The following is a 23,687-nucleotide window of genomic DNA, read 5'->3' as shown; positions in this document are numbered from 1 at the left end:
GAAATTAACATTGGCATTGAACAAATGTAAGGCTACTATTATATTTATATTTTTCAGTGACAAGCTGGTTGATAAACAATATTGGGTTGTTAACACATTCGTTTTTTTTATTAATAATTGTGGGACACAAAAAAAAGCAGTGTAGAACACCATTGCCCAAAATGCATTGCTCCAATAACTTTCAAAAGAATGTTCTGAAGTTTGCCCCCAAATAATGTATTTTCCTATGAATGAAGTCGCACAAAAATGTGTGTATTTTCTCATGAATAAGGCTACACAAAAACGCATGAAACACTTTGTACGTATTTGCACGGATTGAGTGTGAGATTGAGCGACACAATCTTACATTGGTTTCCAAGTTCCCGTGGCCAGAGCAGACTTTACGATAACTTACAGTATCTGGAGCCTATCTTCTCTCATGTATTAGAGGCTGATCCTATCTCTCTCAGAAATCTTGATCCTTCCCTTGTGGGTGCCTTAGTAAATTGACTCCCCCTAATCCAGTCTACTGCAGCCTAGACAACCAGACAGCCAGATCCTTAATATCACCCATTTGGTAATAATGCCCTCTGCAATTAGGCTTATTTACATTTCAAAAGCAAGCTAATCTTGCATGCACAAATGGATATCGCCATGATACCTAGCTACCGTTGTTTTTGTTTTGATGGACATTCCATGCTATGTTATACTGGATGACAGAGTGAGTTAACCTAATCTTACTGAACATCTGTAGCTAATACTCTACTGGTATCTGGAGCTTTGATGTTTGCACACAGAGATACACTATGTATCACAGGGCAAGGATATACATGTCTCACTCTCCATCAGAAACCAACCGGACATGCATAGTTAATCTACTGCTTTGTACTTGATGTTAGTTTGCTTGGCTTATGATGTTTCTGCTTGCTCTATATTCGAAATGACTACTTACTTGCTATCTTTGATGGTGGAGACCCCATTACAGCTGTTGTATTTCCATACGGGCTGGCCCAGACAGAGGCTCCTCAGAGAAAAGTAGCTAACGCAGGAGCCCTTTTGATAGGTCAGGGCTGAGTCCCAAATGGCAGCCTATTCCCTATATAGTGCACTACTGTTGACCAGGACCCATAGGGAATAGGGTGCTATTTGGGATGCAGACCCAGGTCTCATATTGCCCTCTCACCAGGCTCCTCACAGCATCACTCTGGATAACCAGACAAAAGGCTGATGAATGAGACGATAGCTGCCTGCCTCGGAGGATCTTCTTCAGTCAGAAGTGGGTGGTGCTTATGGTGTGTGGGAGAACGCTGAACGTATGAATCTATCCTGTTAAGTGGAATGGAGACAGACATTTGCTATGAGTTTAATTTCTGTGTGTGATGTTGTTTATTTCCAAATGGCTCTATGTAAATTTGATATTGATGTGTCTTAATTTATTCTTCGAAGTGGGCGAATGAGTCATGGGTTTTGTCATATTGAAAGCTGCAATATAAGTAAGGTGTTTTCCCCAAAGAATTGATGTGAAGTTGATCTAGCCGAGGTTCTTTCGCAGGGAGGCTAATGAGTTTGTATAACCAGTTGTGTTTTTATCCGCTCATTGTCTTCACGGATTTCCAGGATACTTGGAATGTCGTTTGATGTTTTTGGTCATTGTCATTTTCCATACTCAGTGGACTAGCCCATCTGATGATGTATGGCTTCTTAAACTTTCTATTCGGAGCATTATAAATCTGATATTTCAGAGCTGAGTTGCAGTGTAATAAATTACGTAGTGCATTTCCAAGAGATGTTATTTCTCTGGGTTGATGCATTTGGCTTTATATGGATAGTAGATAACATCTCACATCAATCACTCTGATGCCAATCAAATATTTTCTAGGAAATGTCAACAAATACAGATTGATATTGCTGCCAGCCTTCGATACGCGCGTGGCCCTCTCTTCTCAGCATAATTACGATCACTAGGGGAGCATGGTTGATGTCTATTCCCTTGTTTTTTAAAGCCTTGTTCCACAGTGCAGGCCTTTAAATGCTCAAATCATTTTTGTTTTTTTCAAATCTGTTTTGTGAATACTGACTGTCTAAACAGGCAAGTTTGTTACCGAGTGGTGCCAGATCAGAGTGTGTGTTCAGACTGACATGGCTTACGCTAGTTGTTAATAGTGATGTCAAGTGTTGTGTGTGTGTGTGATGTGGTGTACTCAGAAGTTGTAGTGTAGCAGCTAAGGTGAACAACAATTGCCTGCCATTGAAGTCTCCATGTTGCTTTATGAATGTATTGAAATCATAGTGTAAGAACAGTTGTTAAAGCTTCAAAGGATAAGATGATGCAAATTTTGTAAAAACAAATCATTTTAAAATACCCCTTTTTCGTCATTACCAATTGGTTGGTAGTTACAGTCTTGTCCCCATACGCTGCAACTCCAGTACTGACTCGGGGAGAGGCAAAGTGAGAGCCGTTGCGTCTCCGAAACACAACCCAGCCAAAGTGCACTGCTTCTGACCACAATGCCCGCTTAACCCGGGTAGGCCAGCCGACACCAATGTGTCAGAGGAAACACTGTCCACTGCAACTGTGTCAGCGTCATTGCTTCCCGCCAGCCACGGAGTCGCTACGTGCGCTGATGGGACAAGAACCATCCCTCGCCGGCCAAATCCTCCCGCTAAACCCGAATGACGCTGGCCAATTGTGCCCTGGCCATGGTCTCTCGGTTGTGTGGCCGGTCTCGTCGCGTTGTGATCCTGTGATGCCAGTGTGGCCTTAGACCACCGTGCCACTTGGGAGGTCCAACTTTTCAAAACATGTCACTTTTGGCTAGCCCATAGCAGTCAAACTGCTAACTAGGGTTAGCTGTTTTAGCCTGCTAGCACATTCATTCATGCTTTCGGTGAACAATTAACAAGCCTAGTTAGCTACCTCGTATTCTTGTCAAACTCGTCAACAGTGTAGCTTAGCAAAGCAACAAGGTATGCCAAATAAACAGTCTAGAAATCATTTTAAGGCGCAAATAAATCAGATTTGACCATTCAGACACAGGTTGACATGGCCATTGAAGGTTGTTTAAAAATGCTTGGTTTGAAATGATCTGATTTCCATGTCTTTTTGGTCTGTTAGGACTGCAGGAAAAATATTGAGATTCGAACTCGGATATCAAAAAAAAAAATGTCACTTCATACTGCCAGTTGTTAACAAGGCTTTACTCTCTGCGGTTGTCAGCCAAGTGCATCGTCTTAACTTGGTCTTTAAGTCTATATTTTTTATATTTTTTTTTCTATTTCTTTCGAATAAAGCAAAGCCTCAATCAATCTGCCAGAGTGCTTCTCTTGATGCATGGCCATTGGCTTTGGAATAGATTTCTGTGTTGTGAATTGAACAATTGATTTGGAAGGGGCATTTTTTCTCCCCCCTTGCCTGCTCACTGTCAATAAGAGCAGTAGAACCTTACCTACAGTGGGAGAACAAGTATTTGATTACCACTGCCGATTTTGCAGGTTTTCCTACTTACAAAGCATTGTAGATGTCTTAATTTTTATTCATAGGTACACTTCAACTATGAAGAGACGGAATCTAAAACAAAAATCCAGAAAATCACTTGTATGATTTTTAAGTTAATTAATTTGCAATTTTTATTGCATGACATAAGTATTTGATACATTCAGAAAAGCAGAAACTTAATATTTGGTCATAAACCTTTGTTTGCAATTACAAGTCATACGTTTCCTTTAGTTCTTGACCAGGTATTGAACACACTGCAGCCAGGGATTTTGGACCCACTCCTCCATTACCAGACTTTCTCCAGGTTCCTTCAGGTTTTCGGGGCTGTCGCTGGGCAATACGGACTTTCAGCTCCCTCCAAAGATTTTCTATTGGGTTCAGGTCTGGAGACTGGCGTAGGCGCCACTCCAGGACCTTGAGATGCTTCTTACGGAGCCACTCCTTAGTTTGCCCTGGCTGTGTGTTTTGCGGTCGTTTGTCATGCTGGAATGACCCAGCCACGACCCATCTTCAATGCTTCTTACTGACGGAAGGAGGTTGGTTGGCCAAGATCTCGCGATACATGGCCCATCCATTCCTCCCAATCTCTTCTCTTTGCATTGTCGGAACTAGAAGCACAAGCATTTCGCTACACTCGCATTAACATCTGCTAACCATGTGTATGTGACAAATAACATTTTATTTGATTTAGTAGGCCTGATTACCAACAATAATCAGACAGCCAACAGGGAGGAGGTGAGGGCCCTGGCAGAGTGGTGCCAGGAAAACAACCTCTCTCTCAACGTCAACAAAACGAAGGAGATGATCGTGGACTTCAGGAAACAGCAGAGGGAGCACGCCACTATCCATATCAACAGGACTGCAGTAGAGAAGATGAAATGGTCCACCCACACAGACAGTGTGGTGAAGGAGGCGCAACAGTCACCTCTTTAACCTCAAGAGGCTGAAAAAATTTGGCTTGGCCCCTAAGTCCCTCACAAACTTTTACAGATGCACAATTGAGAGCCTCCTGTCAGGCTATGTCACTGACCCGGTACGGCAACTGCGCCGCCCGCAACCGCAGGGCTTTCCAGAGGGTGGTGGGGTCACCGGGGGCACACTGCCTGCCCTCCAGAACACCTACAACACCCAATGTCACAGGAACGGCAAAAAGATCATCAAGGACATCATCCACCCGAGCCATGGCCTGTTCACCCCGCTATCATCCAGAAGGCGAGGTCAATACAGGTGCATCCAAGCTGAAAAACAGCTTCTATCTCTTGGCCATCAGACTGTTAAATAGCTATCACTAGCCTGCTACCACCCGGTTACTCAACCCTGCACCTTAGAGGCTGCTGCCCTATATACATAGACATGGAATCACTGGCCACTTTAATAATGGAACACTAGTCACTTAAATAATGTTGACATACTGCTTTACTCATCTCATATGTGCATACTGTATTCTATTCTACTGTATTTTAGTCAATTCCACTCTGACATTGCTTGTCCTAATATTTATATATTTCTTAATTCCATTCTTTTACTTTTAGATACAGTATGTGTGTATTGTTATGAATTGTTAGATACTACTGCACTGTTGGAGCTAGGAACACAAGCATTTTGCTACACCCACAATAGTATCTGCTAAATATATGTATGTGACCAATACAATTTGATTATATTTGATTTGATTTGAAAACAAACGTGTTAACAACCCAATATTGTTAATCAACCATGTTGTCACCGAAATAATTATAATATAATAGTAGCCTTAGATTGATAGTTTTTATTCAGAAAGGCCCTTTTTTCTTCGTAATGCATTTCATATTTCGTGGAGCCTACATTACATAATTGTCTTCATAATGTATTTAATACAAGGCTCCACTTTGTGTACATTACACCATTCTTTCATAATGCATGTTATACAAGGCAATGTTGAATTTTCTGAGGGTTGCCAGATTGGAAACATTTTTTTTGTGGTATTGATGAAGGTATTTGATTGGGCAATGGGGATACATTTTTATGATGGGGAAATTATAATACACTCCATAATACACACACGCACACAAACAATTACACACATATACACACACTCACTTTGTTTGTACTCATGTTATAGCCAACTCTTGACTTTTGTATGAATTATTTTTTATAAAATATTTTTATCTAAACTCAGGGAAAAAAAGAAACATACTCTCACTGTCAATTGTGTTTATTTTCAGCAAACTTAACGTGTAAATATTTGTATGAACATAACAAGATTCAACAACTGAGACATAAACTGAACAAATTCCACAGACATGTGACTAACAGAAATTGAATAATGTGTCCCTGAACAAAGGGGGGTTCAAAATCAAAAGTAACAGTCAGTATCTGGTGTGGCCACCAGCTGCATTAAGTACTGCAGTGCATCTCCTTCTCATGGACTGTACCAGATTTTCCAGTTCTTGCTGTGAGATGTTACCCCACTCTTCCACCAAGGCACCTGGAAGTTCCCGGACATTTCTGGGGGGAATGGCCCTAGCCCTCACCCTCCGATCCAACATGTCCCAGACGTGCTCAATGGGATTGAGATCCGGGCTCTTCACTGGCCATGGCAGAACACTGACATTCCTGTCTTGCAGGAAATTACGCACAGAACGAGCAGTATGGCTGGTGGCATTGTCATGCTGGAGGGTCATGTCAGGATGAGCCTGCAGGAAGGGTACCACATGAGGGAGGAGGATGTCTTCCCTGTAACGCACAGCTTTGATATTGCCTGCAATGACAACAACCTCAGTCCGATGATGCTGTGACACACCGCCCCAAACCATGACGGACCCTCCACCTCCAAATCGATCCCGCTCCAGAGTACCATGCCTCGGTGTAACACTCATTCCTTCGACGATAAACGTGAATCCGACCATCACCCCTGGTGAAACAAAATCGTGACTCGCGACTCGTCCATCCTGTCTCCCTGTAGCGCTGTCTTAGGCGTCTCACAGTACGGACATTGCAATTTATTGCCCTGGCCACATCTGCAGTCCTCATGCCTCCTTGTAGCATGCCTAAGGTACGTTCACGCAGATGAGCAGGGACCCTGGGCATGTTTCTTTTGGTGTTTTTCAGAGTCAGTAGAAAGGCCTCTTTAGTGTCCTAAGTTTTCATAACTCTGACCTTAATTGCGTACCATCTGTAAGCAGTTAGTGTCTTAACGAACGTTCCACAGGTGCATGTTCATTAATTGTTTATGGTTCATAGAACATGCATGGGAAACAGTGTTTAAACTCTTTACAATGAAGTACTGTGAAGTTATTTGGATTTTTACGAATTATTTTTGAAAGACAGGGTTCTGAAAAAGGGACGTTTCTTTTTTTGCTGAGTTCAGTTGTCATGTATTCATTGTCTTTAACTGGCTAAAGTTTGTAGTTTGCATGTTTCAGTAATGATTAACATGGTTAAATAGTCTAATATCTCTGCTTGATTTATCTTTTGGTATATTTGGCATTTTTATCCATATTCTGTATTTCCACTGAAGAAAAATAATAATTAATCAACATGCTACTGTAAATAAATGGACACTACCTGTTATAAAACGAAAATTTCTCTCCGTAAATGAATGGTGAGAAATGCTCAGTCTGAAGCCATTTGAGTATGGGTTTCACAGCAATATAATAATGATACAAGTTATATCAGCTTAAAAATTGTGTATTTACAACCTCTGGGGTATAACATGCTGGGCAAAGTGGTATAGGAGAGTCTGACATATAACCCCTAACTTGAGTTCAGTCTTCGCCAATGAGAACCAAGAGGAGCTTCGTCCTTTATGAAAGGTCTTGATTCTTGGCCATAGGAAATCCTACATCCATCTCATTAGATCAGAACAGGATGGATCAACATATGACTGGTTTGCATCCTAAAAAAAGGCTAGTTGTGTTTTGCTGCATAACACACATTACATTATCTGTCTACCCATATGATGTGGATCAACACCATGGTTGTAATAACACTTTAAACAGATTGTTTGTAAAGGTGTAGAATGTGTTTGTTTTGGGTAAGTTAACTATGTAAATTAGACAATCACAGAGGAGTTTCTTCTGAATAACTGGTCAGGGCATACCACTTCCCATTTAGCTTCAGGCAACTTTGATGTAAGGCTTCATCACACCTGTAGTGACTACTTCTATCCGTCATGCCCATTGTTGCTTATCCATTGTTCACTAGATATATCAATGTAATTAAACCCAATGTTCAACACAATCTTGAAAAACAGAATGCTTCCCACCACTAGATCACATAACTAGATGTGAGCTAGACGTGATCCCAACACTTCCACCAATGTAGCGGAAGAAAGTGAAATCTGCAACAGGGACTCTAACCAGGGCTCATACGTGGCAAAGTGAGCTGTTGACATGAAAGCCTAGTAGGCCTCTGGGCAGAGGCAGTAGGCCTACAATGCTGGCATATGCCTTGTTACAACAGCCTAAGTATATAACATGATTGATATGACCGTAATAATCATCATGAAATGGCCTTGGAAGTGCCATAAGTGTAAGCCAACATAATTCATTATTTTACATGAACCTGTTTACCTGCATTGATATTTCTTAATTGATCATAGTCCAGACTTGTTATAGTTGCAAATACCATGCAGTTGTGCCTGGGGAATTTAAACCAAACAGATTGTTTTTGCAGGTCTTCTGTTTCCCCACATTTATTGATTAATTAATTTCCCATCATGAACATTTATCCCCAATCAAATTCCTTCATCGACACCAGCCCCAAAAAACAGACAAATACACATTTTTATTCCAATCTTGCAACCCTCATAAAATCCGACATAGGACGAGTATCCCAAAAGTATTATGCGAAAACAAGAAAAGAAATTAACATTGGCATTGAACAAATGTAAGGCTACTATTATATTATATGTTTTTCAGTGACAAGCTGGTTGATAAACAATATTGGGTTGTTAACACATTCGTTTTTTTTATTAATAATTGTGGGACACAAAAAAAAGGCAGTGTAGAACACCATTGCCCAAAATGCATTGCTCCAATAACTTTCAAAAGAATGTTCTGAAGTTTGCCCCCAAATAATGTATTTTCCTATGAATGAAGTCGCACAAAAATGTGTGTATTTTCTCATGAATAAGGCTACACAAAAACGCATGAAACACTTTGTACGTATTTGCACGGATTGAGTGTGAGATTGAGCGACACAATCTTACATTGGTTTCAAGTTCCCGTGGCCAGAGCAGACTTTACGATAACTTACAGTATCTGGAGCCTATCTTCTCTCATGTATTAGAGGCTGATCCTATCTCTCTCAGAAATCTGATCCTTCCCTTGTGGGGTGCCTTAGTAAATTGACTCCCCCTAATCCAGTCTACTGCAGCCTAGACAACCAGACAGCCAGATCCTTAATATCACCCATTTGGTAATAATGCCCTCTGCAATTAGGCTTATTTACATTTCAAAAGCAAGCTAATCTTGCATGCACAAATGGATATCGCCATGATACCTAGCTACCGTTGTTTTTGTTTTGATGGGACATTCCATGCTATGTTATACTGGATGACAGAGTGAGTTAACCTAATCTTACTGAACATCTGTAGCTAATACTCTACTGGTCATCTGGAGCTTTGATGTTTGCACACAGAGATACACTATGTATCACAGGGGCAAGGATTACATGTCTCACTCTCCATCAGAAACCAACCGGACATGCATAGTTAATCTACTGCTTTGTACTTGATGTTAGTTTTGCTTGGCTTATGATGTTTCTGCTTGCTCTATATTCGAAATGACTACTTACTTGCTATTCTTGATGGTGGAGACCCCATTACAGCTGTGTATCTTCCATACGGGCTGGCCCAGACAGAGGCTCCTCAGAGAAAAGTAGCTAACGCAGGAGCCCTTTTGATAGGTCAGGGCTGAGTCCCAAATGGCAGCCTATTCCCTATATAGTGCACTACTGTTGACCAGGACCCATAGGGAATAGGGTGCTATTTGGGATGCAGACCCAGGTCTCATATTGGCCCTCTCACCAGGCTCCTCACAGCATCACTCTGGATAACCAGACAAAAGGCTGATGAATGAGACGATAGCTGCCTGGCCTCGGAGGGATGTCTTCTTCAGTCAGAAGTGGGTGGTGCTTATGGTGTGTGGGAGAACGCTGAACGTATGAATCTATCCTGTTAAGTGGAATGGAGACAGACATTTGCTATGAGTTTAATTTCTGGTGTGATGTTGTTTATTTCCAAATGGCTCTATGTAAATTTGATATTGATGTGTCTTAATTTATTCTTCGAAGTGGGCGAATGAGTCATGGGTTTTGTCATATTGAAAGCTGCAATATAAGTAAGGTGTTTTCCCCAAAGAATTGATGTGAAGTTGATTAGCACGAGGTTCTTCCAAGGGGAGGCTAATGAGTTTGTATAACCAGTTTGTTTTTATGCCGCTCATTGTCTTCACGATTCCAGGATACTTGGAATGTCGTTGATGTTTTGGTCAATTGTCATTTTCCATACTCAGTGGACTAGCCCAATCTGATGATGTATGGCTCTTAACTTCTATTCGGAGCATTATAAATCTGATATCAGAGCTGAGTTGACAGTGTAATAAATTAGTAGTGCCATTTCCAGAATGTTATTTCTCTGGGTTGATGCATTTGGCTTATATGGATAGTAGATAACATCTCACATCAATCACCTCTGATGCAATCAAATATTTTCTAGGAAATGTCCAACAAATACAGATTGATATGCTGCAGCCCTTCAATACCGGGTTGCCCTCTCTTCTCAGCATATTACGATCACTAGGGAGATGGTTGATGTCTATTCCCTTGTTTTTAAAGCCTTGTTCACAGTGCAGGCCTTAATGCTCAAATCATTTTTGTTTTTCAAATCTGTTTTGGAATACTGACTGTCTAAACAGCAAGTTGCGAGTGGCCAGATCAGATGTGTGTTCAGACTGACATGGCTACGCTAGTTGTTATAGTGATGTCAAGTGTGTGTGTGTGTGTGTGTGTGTACTCAGAAGTTGTAGTGTAGCAAGCTAAGGTGACAACAATGCCTGCCATTGAAGTCTCCATGTTGCTTTGAATGTTTGAAATCATAGTGTAAGAACAGTTTTAAAGCCTCAAAGGATAAGATGATGCAAATTTGTAAAAACAAATAATTTTAAAATACCCCTTTTTCGTCATATCCAATTGGTTGGTAGTTACAGTCTTGTCCCATCGCTGCAACTCCAGTACTGACTCGGGAGAGGCAAAAGTCGAGAGCCGTGCGTCCTCCGAAACACAACCCAGCCAAGCTGCACTGCTTCTTGACACAATGCCCGCTTAACCCGGTAGCCAGCCGCACCAATGTGTCAGAGGAAACACTGTCCACCTGGCAACTGTGTCAGCGTGCATTGCTTCCCGCCAGCCACAGGAGTCGCTAGTGCGCGATGGGACAAGAACATCCCTGCCGGCCAAATCCTCCCCTAACCCGGATGACGCTGGGCCAATTGTGCCCTGCCCCATGGTCTCTCGGTTGTGGCCGGTCTCTCGGTTGTGACTGTGATGCAGTGCCTTAGACCACCGTGCCACTTGGGAGGTCCAACTTTCAAAACATGTCACTTTTGGCTAGCCATAGCAGTCAACTAGCTAACTAGGTAGCTGTTTAGCCTGCTAGCACATTCATTCATTGTTTGTAAACAATTAACAAGCTAGTTAGCTACCTCGTATTCTTGTCAAACTGTCAACAGTGTAGCTAGCAAGCAACAAGGTATGCCAAATAACAGTCTAGAAATCATTTAAGGGCAAATAAATCAGATTTGACCATTCAGACACAGGTGACATGGCCATGAAGGTGGTTTAAAATGTGGTTTGAAATATCTGATTCCATGTGCTTTTTGTCTGTTTAGACTGCAGGAAAAATATGAGATTCGAATCGGATATGCAAAAAAAAAAGTGTCACTTCATACTGCCAGTGTGAACAAGGCTTTACTCTCTGCGGGTGTCAGCCAAGTGCATCGTCTTAACGTGGTCTTTCAATAAAGCAAAGCCTCAATCAATCTGCCAGAGGTGCTTCTCTGATGCATGAGCCATGGCTTGGAATAGATTTCTGTGTTGTGATTGAACAATTGATTTGGAAGGGGCATTTTTTCTCCCCCCTTGCCTGCTCCACTGTCAATAAGAGCAGTAGAACCTTACCTACAGTGGGGAGAACAAGTATTTGATACACTGCCGATTTTGCAGGTTTTCCTACTTACAAAGCATGTAGAGGTCTGTAATTTTTATCATAGGTACACTTCAACTATGAGAGACGGAATCTAAAACAAAAATCCAGAAAATCACATTGTATGATTTTTAAGTAATTAATTTGCATTTTATTGCATGACATAAGTATTTGATACATCAGAAAGCAGAACTTAATATTTGGTACAGAAACCTTTGTTTGCAATTACAGAGATCATACGTTTCCTGTAGTTCTTGACCAGGTTTGAACACACTGCAGCAGGGATTTTGGCCCACTCCTCCATACAGACTTTCTCCAGGTCCTTCAGGTTTCGGGGCTGTCGCTGGGCAATACGGACTTTCAGCTCCCTCCAAAGATTTTCTATTGGGTTCAGGTCTGGAGACTGGCTAGGCCACTCCAGGACCTTGAGATGCTTCTTACGGAGCCACTCCTTAGTTGCCCTGGCTGTGTGTTTTGGGTCGTTGTCATGCTGGAAGACCCAGCCACGACCCATCTTCAATGCTCTTACTGAGGGAAGGAGGTTGTTGGCCAAGATCTCGCGATACATGGCCCCATCCATCCTCCCCTCAATACGGTGCAGTCGTCCTGTCCCCTTTGCAGAAAAGCATCCCCAAAGAATGATGTTTCCACCGCATGCTTCACGGTTGGGATGGTGTTCTTGGGGTTGTACTCATCCTTCTTCTTCCTCAAAACACGGCGAGTGGAGTTTAGACCAAAAAGCTCTATTTTTTCTCATCAGACCACGTGACTTCTCCCATTCCTCCTCTGGATCATCCAGATGGTCATGGCAAACTTCAGACGGGCCTGGACATGCGCTGGCTTGATCAGGGGGACATTGCGTGCGCTGCAGGATTTTAATCCATGACGGCGTAGTGTGTTACTAATGGTTTTCTTTGAGACTGTGGTCCCAGCTCTCTTCAGGTCATTGACCAGGTCCTGCCGTGTAGTTCTGGGCTGATCCCTCACCTTCCTCATGATCATTGATGTCCCACGAGGTGAAATCTTGCATGGAGCCCCAGACCGAGGGTGATTGACCGTCATCTTGAACTTCTTCCATTTTCTAATAATTGCGCCAACAGTTGTTGCCTTCTCACCAAGCTGCTTGCCTATTGTCCTGTAGCCCATCCCAGCCTTGTGCAGGTCTACAATTTTATCCCTGAGTCCTTACACAGCTCTCTGGTCTTGGCCATTGTGGAGAGGTTGGAATCTGTTTGATTGATGTGTGGACAGGTGTCTTTTATACAGGTAACGAGTTCAAACAGGTGCAGTTAATACAGGTAATGAGTGGAGAACAGGAGGGCTTCTTAAAGAAAAACTAACAGGTCTGTGAGAGCCGGAATTCTTACTGGTTGTAGGTGATCAAATACTTATGTCATGCAATAAAATGCAAATTAATTATTTAAAAATCATACAATGTGATTTTCTGGATTTTTGTTTTATATTCCGTCTCTCACAGTTGAAGTGTACCTATGATGAAAATTACAGACCTCTACATGCTTTGTAAGTAGGAAAACCTGCAAAATCGGCAGTGTATCAAATACTTGTTCTCCCCACTGTACCTACCTGCTTGCTGCTATCAACACCACTGAGATGGAGGCTACTGTATCACCTCAGGCATGGACAAACTTCTTTCTCTCTCTGCAGCCAGTTTTCTCTTTGCTGTGTTTTGTTTACCATTTCATGTGCTTCCTACTGGTTCACCCGAGCTTGGTTTACAGTAGGATATTGTTGCTGTGGAGGGGTCGAGGTCTGCGTCCCAAAATGAATTATCCTATGGGGATAGCCGAAGAACCCTTTTGGAAGCCTTTTTTTCTAAGTGTAGTGCACTATATAGGGAATATAGGAGTAGCCTATGCCCATGTGGTTGCAGTAATAAAGCCAACTAGCTTTCTATTTCGTCTGTCATGGTTAGCTGTGGCAGAACTGGAGGTTTCCATCAAATCAAATTCATTTATCAAGCCCTTTTTACAGCAGAACCCAGCCTAAAAGCCCAAAGAGCAAGCAATGCTTTCCATAATGACAGGCTGCTGTACTAGCAGAGAGGATAAGGAGACTACTGATAAGGAATGAATGAAGAACACTGGGAGACACAGGCACAGCGCCTGAATTATAAATTATAAACAGCACTGCAGACATAAGCTTTAATATCACATGTCATTAATGAAATGTTGTCTCTCTCTGTTCTCTATCATTCTCCCTCACACGCGCGCACACACACACACACACACACACACACACACATACGTAACATATTGCTTCCAAGTACTGCTCTGTCTAATCTGATGTCTATTTTGTTCTGTTGTCAGTTTGTCTGGAAGTGGAGATCACCCCCACCCAGGGAGAGATCAGTGTCGGAGAGTCCAAGTTCTTTCTGTGTGAAGGTAAGCTTGCCCTTGTATCATTATACTGTAGTAGACCACTGTCTCTTTGGAATTGTTTAGATCCCATTGTGCAGTACTGCATATACACTGACCTTTTGTGTCCTGTCCTGATATGCTGTGTGTAGACAGTTGTCAGGCCACTAGACAGGAACAAGGTAGCTGTAACCTTCTCTAGGATAAGAGAGTACTATTTCCTAATAAGGTGTATAGGTTGTTTCCTAGGTTGATGCTCTTCTTTGTGGCTCTTTATTTGTCTCGTAGAGCGACTCAACATTGTGATACCAATATGTGATCGTAATGATTCTCTAGTTAGATACAAAAACAAACACATGTAACCGTCTCTTGTCTCTGTGCAGTTGTTGGGGTAGCAAAGGAGATTGACTGGTATTCGCCGAGCGGGGAGAAGATAGAGCCCAACAAACCAGAGATCACCGTAACCCGAAACGACGAGTCCTCGTCCACCCTCACGCTCTACAAGGCCGGGGTGGACAGTGCTGGYACCTACAAGTGTCTGGCCACCAACGGAGACCAGTCAGCAGAAGCCACCGTCAACGTCAAGTTCTACCGTAAGCTGCTTCTCCTTCTTCATTCTCTAGGGATGTGTCCAAAAGGGCATCCTAATCCCTCCCTATAATCTACACTATTCCCTATATAGCGCACTACTTTTGACCAGAGTCCCATCGGAGTCCCGTGTACTATTTAGGGAATAGGGTGCCATTTGGGACGTAGGCTAGATGTCCCGTTCAAAACCAGTGTGTGTTTGCATTATGAAATAGTATAATCTCAGGGGGATGTCCTGATCACAGAGCGTTAAATTGTTATATTAAGAACCCCAAGCTTTCTTTAAGGAAAATTAGCTGATTAAATTTCCTCAATCTTCAGGATAGTGTTGACGGAAAAGCTCGAACATTTTATTGAGGGCTTGAGGGCTAAATGTCTTTATTTTCTGTTTTTCAGCTGGAGATGGATTTTTCCATCAGTCAATAAACCCCTCCAAAGAGCATTAAAACAAGACCTAATGAACCTGTCTGTTGTGCATGTCTTCTGACTAATGGCTTCTATAGCTAGACGCTGCCAAGCATCAGCAGACGTCCATCATATAAACCCTTTATGGTTTCCCACCAGGCACAACATGTTAATGTGATCAGAATAAAGGCAGTTAAGAGGCTGAGGTGTAGAGGAAAACAGTTAAATGAACCCATTTCTACATCTCTAATGGCATACTATTCCCTGTGTAGTGCACCCTATGGGTCCTGGTCAAAACTAGTATACCATGTAGGGAATAGGTTGCCATCTGGGATACACCCATTATGTTCTTCATGGTTTTAAATGGTTGACTAACATTCTTGTATTTTGTCTTGTAGAAAGGATCATCTTCAAGAACGCCCCCTCCCCCCAAGAGTTCAATGAAGGGGACAACGCCAAAATCGTGTGTGACGTCATCAGCTCCCCTCCCCCCACCATCATCTGGAAACACAAAGGAGCGAAGATTCAGATGGAAAAGGATGGTGAGATAGATGCCGTTTAGCCTGGAGTAGGGTTGCACAATTCCAGTAACATTCCCAAAATGTCCATGTTTTCCACAAATCCAGTTTGAAGGATTTAGGACCTGCTTAAATCCAAAAGCAGGATTTGGGGAAAGTCTGGGAATTTGGGGAAAGTTATCAGAATTGTGTAACACTAAAGGGTACCTACATTTTTCCTGTTTCCACTTTTGTTTTTTGTCTTTGACTGTCAGCCTTGTCACCGTTTTTACTCAACCGTGTCAGAAAGTCCCTCTACAGCTGTCAGACAGTGTTCCATTTCAGCCATTCTCTGACTAATATTATAACTGGTGGGTATGAATATGAAACTGTTTAAACACTTTAATTAAAGAATTTACATAGAAAGGGAGATTTTCTAGTGTACAGGGATCTCTGTCTGAAAAGCCCTTTTTATACCTCATCCATTACATATTCATTCTGATTTGATTCTCCTCTCAGTTCGCTTTAAGATCCTGCCCAACAACCACCTGCAGATCCGAGGCATCAAGAAGACAGACGAGGGGTCGTATACCTGCGAGGGCCGCCTCATGGCCCGGGGAGAGATCGACCTCAAGATCATCAAGGTCATCGTCAACGGTCAGCCTACTTCTTCCTCCCTCTCTATTCCCTTGTCACTTTATTCATGGGTTTGCCAACATGTTGTGGTGTTAAGTCATCTATCAACATCCTAGACAGCAGACAACTGTGGGCTGGATTTCAGCTGTAGTAACTTTGCTGACAGGGAGTCTTATGCATGGTCTCAGGTGTGTTAATATGTCTCCCTCCCTCAGTGCTCCCTACCATCCGGGTGTGGCAGTCGGAGGTGAATGCCACAGCAGGCGTGGGCCAGTCTGCCATGTTGACCTGTGCAGCTGATGGATACCCAGAGCCCATGGTGACCTGGGCACGGTAAGACTGGAGCACATACTCTCTCACGCGCACACGCACACACTCAAGGCTGGTAGACTGATATACCACTAACCAGTGTTTTGCAGATGTCCATCTGACCATGGAACTCATAGGCTACCAACACCAATGCGAGTGATGCAAGTCCCCTGCCCTTGGTTTTCTGTTGGCAGTGTAGTGTGTTGCTCTCACCTGCTCTCACCTTCTTAGAAGAGTTCCCCTTGTTGCTAGGTGAGGGAAAGGACTGGTGTGAACTCCATGTGACACTTATCTTTGGGTTTGAGTCTTAGGTAAAGGGGGAAGAGCTATTTTAACTCAGCAGTCAAGGTGAAAGCTTTGCCCTCAATCTCAAAATCTCTCTCTCCCGCTCAAGGTCCAAGAGGCCACAATGTAATTATCTGTGGTCAAACCTTGAGCCTAGGGGTCATTGTCAGTGCCAATAAATAAATAGCTCTCTGGTATAGACTATAGAGATCATGATTGAAGACTGGATGAAAAACATTCAATGTTATTCAATCGGAAATAGCGATTCAATGTCACACTGACACATTATTTTGATAAACAATGAATTGAGATAATTTGAATTAAGTCTGTTTGACCTACTTCACAGAGGGAAACATACTTGTTTGGAAGTTATTTATTTATTAGATAAAAATTCTCATCAAGCGTAGTTAGCAGCAGACTTATTTTAGTTGTGTCGTCAAATCCGATTCTCTTCGTTTCACAAAAGCTGATTGTAATCAGAATAATCAGTGTGTGTGTGTGTTTTTCCCTTTCTCTCCCCCAGGGCCAGTGTTCTTCTGGAGTCAGGAGACAAGTACAGCTTTAATGAGGACGGTTCAGAGATGACCATCATGGAGGTGGCCAAGCTGGATGAGGGAGAGTACACCTGCATCGCTAAGAACAAGGCTGGGGAGAGCGAACAGGAACTCAGCCTCAGGGTGTTTGGTGAGGGACTCCTCTCACTTGGTACTGACAGATGATTGACTGTGTGATGGGTTTCTGGTGGTTTATCAATGGTTTATCTATATTTATTCACTTTGGGAGGATTTTTACAAGGGATTATTTTGGGGTTATGTTGTGATTATAGCCGTAGGTACTAGCATCAGATCTGGCAGGTGATTGTTGTCACTATGGGATTGCATGCTGCTTGTAATGGGTGTGTGCACACTGTGAATGTTGCTATACTGTAGGTCATACAGGTGAGTGTCACTGCAGGTTGGTTATAATGGCTCTGTGTGTGTCTGTCTTTGCTACAGTGAAACCTAAGATCACCTTCCTGCTGAACCAGAGCACGTCTGAGATGGAGGAGCAGGTGACTCTGACCTGTGAGGCGTCAGGGGACCCCACCCCCACCATCAACTGGAGCTTCGGCCTGCGCACCTTCACTGAGGGAGAGCAGGTACAGTCAGCCCACAGAGTGAGACCAGCCTGGGGCTGTGTCCCACTGCAGAGGGACACTCAGGGGATGTGTTTCACTTAAACATGGCAAGGCTCCCTTAGCCAGGTTCATCTCTACTGATTAAGTATGGCCCCAGAGCAGCAGCTAGCTAATAGAAGGTCACACAGTGAAGTTGATATTACTACCTCGTAGCTACCTAGTTACCATCCCATCTTAGACCTCGTCCCTATAGCACCTTAGACCTACACTACATGACCAAAAGTATGTGGACACCTGCTCGTTGAACATCTCATTCTAAAATCATGGGCATTCATATGGAGTTGGACCCCCCCTTTGCTGCTATAACAGGCTCATTCTTCTTGGAAATGGAAGCGGGGACGCTTCCATTCAGCCACAAAAGCACTAGTGAGGTTGGGCACTGATGTTGGGCGATTAGGCTTGGCTCGTGGTCGGCGTTCCAATTAATCCCAAAGGTGTTCGATGGGGTTGAGGTCAGGGCTCTGTGCAGGCCAGTCAATTTCTTCCACACCGATCTCGACAAACCATTTCTGTATTCGCTTTGTGCACGGGGGCATTGTCATACTGAAACTGCCAGATGGTGAAGAGTGAATTATTACTCCAGAGAACGCGTTTCCACTGCTCCAGAGTCCAATGGTGGCGAGCTTTACATCACTCCAGCCGACGCTTGGCATGGTGATCTTAGGCTTGTGTGTGCGGGTGCTCGGCCATGGAAACCCATTGTATGAAGCTCCCGACGAACAGTTCTTGTGCTGACGTTGCTTCCAGAGACAGTGTTGCAACCGAGGACAGATGATTTTTACACGCTATGCTCTTCAGCACTCGGCGGTGCCACGTTGATAGTCACTGAGCTCTTCAGTAAGGCCATTTTACTGACAATGTTTGGCTATGGAGATTGCATGGCTATGTGGTCGATTTTATACACCTGTCAGCAATGGGTGTGGCTGAAATAGCAGAATCCACAAATTTGAAGGGGTGTCCACATACTTTCGTATATATAGTTTATGTTCCTATAGCAGCCTCTGCTTGTCCCCTGCAGACTGCTGCATACAGTAATCTATGGATCTTATATTTTCATATAATGCCCCATTGTCCATATAGCTAGTTCCCTGTAGTACCAATGACCTCATCTAGTCCAATAGACAGGTAATGGTGGGGCCATTCCATCAGAGACAAGCTGTAGGTACCTGTACAGTATAGGAGGAGTGTAGATAGGCGGAGCCGCCGGGAAGGTCAGTTTACATCGCTACATTCTCTCCCCTGCAGGCACATCTTAACAGGATCTATCAGGTATGAAATCAGCGTGGCACAGAAATGGAACAAAATCAATTGATAGAACAAATTGCGTATGGGGTATGAGATTCAACAAAAACCCTGATAGAATCAAATAAGTATTTTTATGGAATTTTCTTGTCTGCTCTTCAGTCAATATTCCTTGAAAATCCTCAAGATATGATCTCATCAGGGTTTATGAAATCGATTCAAAGTTGCATGTTTTCCAAATATAGCCTGACTATTGCCTGTCTATTGCGTTGCAAGAGAGTGATTCTGAATGTTTAAACTTTGGGGGTTTCCTCTACCTTGTCTACTGAGGTCAGAAGAAAGCATGGTTACCGTAATGACCTTTAAAAGAGGACCTCCTCATTTCTGTGTTGCCATTCCTGGTCCGATCATCTCCGTCTCCTTCCATCCATCGGGGCAGCCTCATGCCCTACTGCTGCTCAGTCTGTGTCCCTTGCTGTCCTCTCATGTAGACGATCTGTCTCACTGCATATCTGTCATCAATCATCAATCATTCTGTCAAGGTTGAAGCTAAAATCAAAATGCCTAAGTCTGTATCTGTATCTGGCCTGTGTTGTACTAGCACAACCATCTCTCCACGGTGGGGGGTGAAGAAATGATTAGCAGCCTCCATTGAATTATCATTAGGAACATAGTTAAAAACAGGAGCTTTAAGGAATAGAAACCCCTTCCCAGCGGTGGTCTGGCACTGTGGGTCTCGTGGACAATGATCCTGAGGTAATGTCTTTACTAGCGAGAAGCCAGGATAGTGTGATTTGGAAAATGGCTGCTAATTGTTTTTGAACCTGGCTGTGCCTCATCTGCCATGCTAGCAGCACTAATCATAGCAGCTGTGGCTCAATTGGGTTGGGGGACAGGTGAAAGGGTAAGCTAATGATCAACTCTCACATGAAATATGTGCCATAGTCTTCTATCTATCCAGCTACTATGGTGACTTGTTTATATGGGTCTATTATTTGAATCAGTGCTGTTGTTTTGGCTCATTGGCTATCAGCATGACAATTGCAGTTTTGTTTTCCCTGTGTGGAATTGGTGTTGAGGGATATTTGTGAGAATCGTGTCTGTGTTACAAGTGTGTGTGCATGTGCATGCTGTGGTGTGCTATTCGCTAGTGTGTGCTATTCGCTAGTGTGTCATGCTACATATATCATTGCCACCAATCTCAGTGCTTTAACGTTCCTTTACATTCTCCAGTCTGCTGACTGTTGTACTCATAGAAATGGACGTAGTTCCTGCTGTAAAGAGGTGCTGGATTACCATTATCTCTGTTGACAGGGCATTCACAGTGTATTATTCCCTCAGCTAGCTTCCACTCGTCTTCTGAGTCTGACTGTTGTCTGAGGAAATGTAGGCTATAGCCTAAAAGGTTTTATAAAGGATAGGGTTTCTTTTTTATTCAACACAGCATATTCTCTCCCTACACGTTTACGATAGTGATGGCAGACAAATGAACCCTGTCACATATTTATAACTACAGAGATATTGAGATGTCAACTGAGAGGATCAGATTGACAAAATGATTGAATCCATAGAATAGCCTAAATGTGGGTAACACATGCCATGGTAACATTGTGTTCCAAGAGGACACTGTGCTTTAGCTATTACATAAACACGTTTAAACCAGCTTACTCTTCTATTCTAGTGCTCTCATACTCATATTTGTTTTTGAAGAAGGGTTTTTGTTTGCAAGGGTTGTAGTTACATTGTTGTTTCAGCCCCCTTATTTGTTGTAACCATTCTTAATAACTCAAATGTAAATGAAATGTGTATATGTGCTTAGGACATTATCTCGCAAAATGAAAGGCTGGGTTATTTGAATATATATTAAATATTCTACTTGATTTACAAGGTTTGCAAGCTGCAATTATCTGAGAACATTCAGGCTCTGGAAAGGAGGAGCAAACGTGCTTGAAAATGAGTTTCTTCAAAGCTCATCAGAGCTCAAACGTGGTACAGATGACCAGATATTGAATTGTTCAGTTGACAGCATATGCTGTAGATTACTGTGTATTGAATCTTACTGGAGCTGCCTAATTTATGATAATGTGCTCCATTGAAGCACAATGAGATCGGTCTAGTATTCAGATAGTTGAGCGTAGGAAAGAGAGTAGGAAAGTAGCTATTAACTCTTGGGAATGAACATTTGAAGGTGAAGTGTTCTGAATGATCAGAGAGCTCAATCATGTGGTGCTGCTGGCTGCTGTTGGCTGCTGCACTATAACGTGATTGGTTCAGGGAGCGGTGTTGAAACAGAACGATGCTTTCAATCCAAGGGCCTGCTTTACTAAGCACTGGTAGGTTAGGGACCTACTATAGAGAGGCTCTTGTTCTCGAGCTACAGTTCCAACACAATGCTCATCAACAGTGGGCTCCAAAATTACTGGCACTTCTGACTGGCAATGCACAAACAATACTTTAAAAAAATATCAACAATATAATTATAGAGAAACTCAAAATACCAACATGTGAGAAATACTGTACTTTATTAATGTTTCAATGGAACCCACCAAAATAATAATTTCCTCCAAATTAAGGTTTCACAATTAATTGCACCCTTAAAGATTATTGTAAATAACATCTACCAAAATTAAACCAGGAATTAAATTCCACTTATTTAAGTTTATCTAAGTCTTAAGGAACTATATTGAGCCATTACATCACTTCCTGTTCCACTAAATAAGGTAACACGCATGCAATATCCCTTTGTCATCCAACACCATGAAGAAAACAAAAGAACTGGCAGTTCAAAAGAGACAGATGGTCGTAGACCTTCATAAATCTGGTAATGGCTACAAGAAAATACCACTGAGCTCTGTCAACGCAATTATTAAAAAATTCCAAAGATATGGAACAGTTGAAAACCTCACGGGGAAAGGACGCAAATGCATTTTGCCCCCCAGGGTAGGGAGGAGGATGGTGAGAGAAGCAACAAAATCCCCAAGAATCACTGTGAAAGAATTGCAGGCCTGGGGTCACCAGGATTCCAAAAAGCACCATCAGACGCCACATCCACAACCACAGGCTCTTTGGAAGGGTTGCCAGAAGAAAGCCCTTTCTGACCCCAAGACACAGACGTCATTTAAAGTATGACTGGAAAAGGTGCTCTGGTCAGATGAGACCAAAATGGAATGTTTTGGTCAGATACAGCATCGGCATGTTTGGCGTCGAAACAGAGATGCATACAAGGAGAGGCACCTCATACCCACGGTGAAATATGGTGGTGGGTCAGTGATGTTTTGTGGCTGTTTTAATTCCAGAGGTCCAGGGGCACTGGTTAAGATTGATGGCATAATGAATTCCAACAAGTATCAGGCAATTTTGGCAGCCGTAGGTGGACTTTCCAACAAGACAATGACCCAAAATATACCTCAAGATCCACACAGAAATGGTTCTGTGACAACAAAATCAATGTTCTGCCATGGCCATCTCTGTCTCCGGACCTCAATCCAATCAAAAACCTGTGTGTTGAGTTGAAGAGTGCAGTTGACATGCTTAAACCCAAGAATGTGAAGGATATTCAAAGGATCTGTATAGAGGAATGGTCCAAAATCCCTCCAAATGTGTTCCTTAACCTTGCCAAACATTACAGGGAAAAATGCTGTTATCCTTGCCAGAGGTGGTTACACTAAGTACTGAATGAGGAGTGGCAATAATATATATGAATATGAATATATATATGAAACCTTGATTTTGGTGAAATGTATTTTGTATTAAATAATTGTGTGATTTTGGTTGGTTCCATTGAAACATTAAGAAAGTACAGTATTTCTCACATGTTGGAATTTTGAGTTTATCTCTATAATTATATTGTTTATATTTTTTTAAGTATTGTTTGTGCATTGCCAGTCAGGGGTGCCAGTAATTTTGGAGCCCACTGTATGTGCCTGTCTGGTCAGTGGTGGTACAATGTGGTTGTCTGGACATTGAATGGCAGTTTGTTCTTATGGTATGACAGTTGGAATGCTGCTAGCCAGGATAAATGATGGAGAGCTTCCTAACTGATCCCAGTCAGGGGTCATCAAAAAGCCCAGTCCTGTAACCATACCCTACTGTTGGGCTGTTTATGACTATAGAGAGGATGCCTTTTGTGTGGTGCCGAGTGAGATAGTTATGTGAGTGTTTCTTCTCGAGAATCTCCTCTACAACAGTAGAGGATCGCTGCTCACTGCTTACCCAGGGGATGAGGAGTGCTGCCTGGAAATTAGATTTGTCTGATGGGATGTTATTTAGTGCTGGTTTGCACTAAACTGATTAGATGCATGGTGTTTACAGCTCTCACCATCATTTGCTTTTGGTCCATGTCCCATTGTTTAAACAAAAATAAAACATGGGTCTGACAGTGATGTGTCAACTCAATTGCATACCTCACAGTGCTGTGTCAGACCAGCCACGACCAGGGGTGCTGTTAGTTATGCGTCCTGTAATAATGAGCAGCAGCACCGGTATTACGGAGCTAATTGAGCAGCAGCTCCTC

The 23,687-nt window shown here is 42.7% G+C and overlaps 1 protein-coding gene across 1 annotated transcript in view; it reads left to right on the top strand.

Moving 5' to 3' along the window:
- Positions 1-23,687, top strand: part of LOC111949413 (neural cell adhesion molecule 1) — a 125,576-nt gene that overhangs the window by 66,254 nt on the left and 35,635 nt on the right. Inside the window, exons 2-9 of the mRNA XM_070434158.1 lie at positions 13,988-14,062; positions 14,419-14,628; positions 15,427-15,570; positions 16,045-16,182; positions 16,377-16,494; positions 17,279-17,439; positions 17,751-17,893; positions 19,178-19,201. Of these exons, the coding sequence (XP_070290259.1) occupies positions 13,988-14,062; positions 14,419-14,628; positions 15,427-15,570; positions 16,045-16,182; positions 16,377-16,494; positions 17,279-17,439; positions 17,751-17,893; positions 19,178-19,201 (1,013 nt within the window). The remainder of the gene's footprint in view (positions 1-13,987; positions 14,063-14,418; positions 14,629-15,426; positions 15,571-16,044; positions 16,183-16,376; positions 16,495-17,278; positions 17,440-17,750; positions 17,894-19,177; positions 19,202-23,687) is intronic.

This window comes from Salvelinus sp. IW2-2015, linkage group LG22 (assembly GCF_002910315.2).
Source record: "Salvelinus sp. IW2-2015 linkage group LG22, ASM291031v2, whole genome shotgun sequence".
Lineage (NCBI taxonomy): Eukaryota > Metazoa > Chordata > Actinopteri > Salmoniformes > Salmonidae > Salvelinus > Salvelinus sp. IW2-2015.
This window is presented reverse-complemented; position numbering and strand designations above follow the sequence as displayed.